At 64.8% G+C, this 1,599-nt stretch overlaps 1 protein-coding gene across 1 annotated transcript in view; it reads left to right on the top strand.

The window, feature by feature from the left end:
* Positions 1-519: 519 nt before the first annotated feature.
* The window catches only part of IRX5 (iroquois homeobox 5), a 2,592-nt gene continuing 1,512 nt past the window's right edge, over positions 520-1,599 (top strand). Inside the window, 4 exon segments of the mRNA XM_014445496.1 lie at positions 520-690; positions 792-1,017; positions 1,020-1,340; positions 1,538-1,596. Coding sequence (XP_014300982.1) covers positions 520-690; positions 792-1,017; positions 1,020-1,340; positions 1,538-1,596 — 777 coding nt within the window.

Genomic DNA, 1,599 nt, shown 5'->3' with positions numbered 1-1,599 from the left:
CAACTTGAGCGATTGTTTTCTCCGGCTTCCCCGGGGCTCGGGCTCCGGAGTTTCGGGGAGAGAGGGAGCCGTGTCTGGCTCGGCCGCTGAGCTGCGGAAAGGGTCTGGGGAGGAGAGGTCGCTGCAATTTAAAGAGCAGCATCTGGTTCAAACGTGAGCTCCAGGCCGCCCTGCGAATTTGTATTTTTTAATTTTTTTAAGTTTTGCAATTTTGGGAAACTAGTTCCAAAGAAATAAACCCGGAATCTGAGCAGAAGCGTGCCAAGTTGGTGTAAATGTGTTTGGCTTCGCCTTTAATTAGTCCTCCGAAATGTTGCAAATCCGTAATCCTATCTCCGCAATCCGATTGGGAGGTATTAGATTTCTGAGAAGTCGGCCGAGCTGCGGTGCATCCGGGATTTCTCGGCCGGGTGCACTTTCTGGAAAAGCGCCGCGGCTCCGGTTTGGGGGAACGTTTTCGGAGGGGCGGAGTGCCGGGGCCAGCCGCGGCTTTTCCTTCGTCCTTCTCAGGAGGGGAAAATGCCTTCCCTCCCCTTGCTCTCTCCCGCCTGGCGCCTGAAGCGCAGCCACCCGGGCTGGAAGCGAGGAGCCGCCGCCGCTGCCCGGACCTCTCGGGGTGGAAGGCCCGACCGCGGTGGTCGGATCCGCACACCCGGGACCAACGTGACCCGGCACCCTGGGGCCCACGGGGTTCGGGCCGAGGCCAGGATGGCTTCCAGCGCCCACTAAGAACCGGACTCGGGAGTCGGCGCTCCCGCTGCGTTCCGAGGAGGGGGAGGGGTTGCCCTTAGCTCTGCGCCCACCAGCGGAAGCCGGAGTTTGGGCCTCGCCGCCCCGCAGACCCCGGGGCGCGGGGACACTGTCCTCCGGTCGCCCCGGTGGCAGTGGGGACCGTGGCCCACTCTCACCTTCTTCTTTCTGCCTGTTGCCTGCAGGGTTCTCCCTACGACCACACGCCGGGCATGGCGGGCTCCTTGGGGTACCATCCCTACGCGGCGCCCCTGGGCTCCTACCCTTACGGGACCCCGCGTACCGCAAGAACGCCACGCGGGACGCCACCGCCACGCTCAAGGCCTGGCTCAACGAGCACCGCAAGAACCCCTACCCCACCAAGGGCGAGAAGATCATGCTGGCCATTATCACCAAGATGACCCTCACCCAGGTGTCCACCTGGTTCGCCAACGCGCGCCGGCGCCTCAAGAAGGAGAACAAGATGACGTGGACCCCGAGGAACCGGAGCGAGGACGAGGAGGAGGAGGAGAACATCGACCTGGAGAAGAACGACGAGGACGAGCCGCAGAAGCCCGAGGACAAGGGCGACCCCGCGGGCCCCGAAGCAGGTTGGTGCGCGCGGGAAGGGGTGTGCGGAGCGAGAGTAAGAGCCTGGACAGGGCGGGAGGAGTGGGGACGTGCAGAGAAGGGGCGCCCAGGGCCAGGAGGTTGGGTTGGAGTCTTTGCTTTGCGGGCTGGGACGTGCCCCCCCCCTCCCCCTGCCCGGAGGCCTCTAGGCGGCTCACGGCCTGGGTTTCGCCCGCAGGAGGAGCGGAGCCGAAAGCGGCTGCGGGCTGCGAAAGGCTGCAGGGGCCGTCCACCCCCGCC

This window comes from Myotis lucifugus, unplaced genomic scaffold, assembly GCF_000147115.1.
Source record: "Myotis lucifugus unplaced genomic scaffold, Myoluc2.0 scaffold_459, whole genome shotgun sequence".
NCBI classification, from domain to species: Eukaryota; Metazoa; Chordata; class Mammalia; order Chiroptera; family Vespertilionidae; genus Myotis; species Myotis lucifugus.
This window is presented reverse-complemented; position numbering and strand designations above follow the sequence as displayed.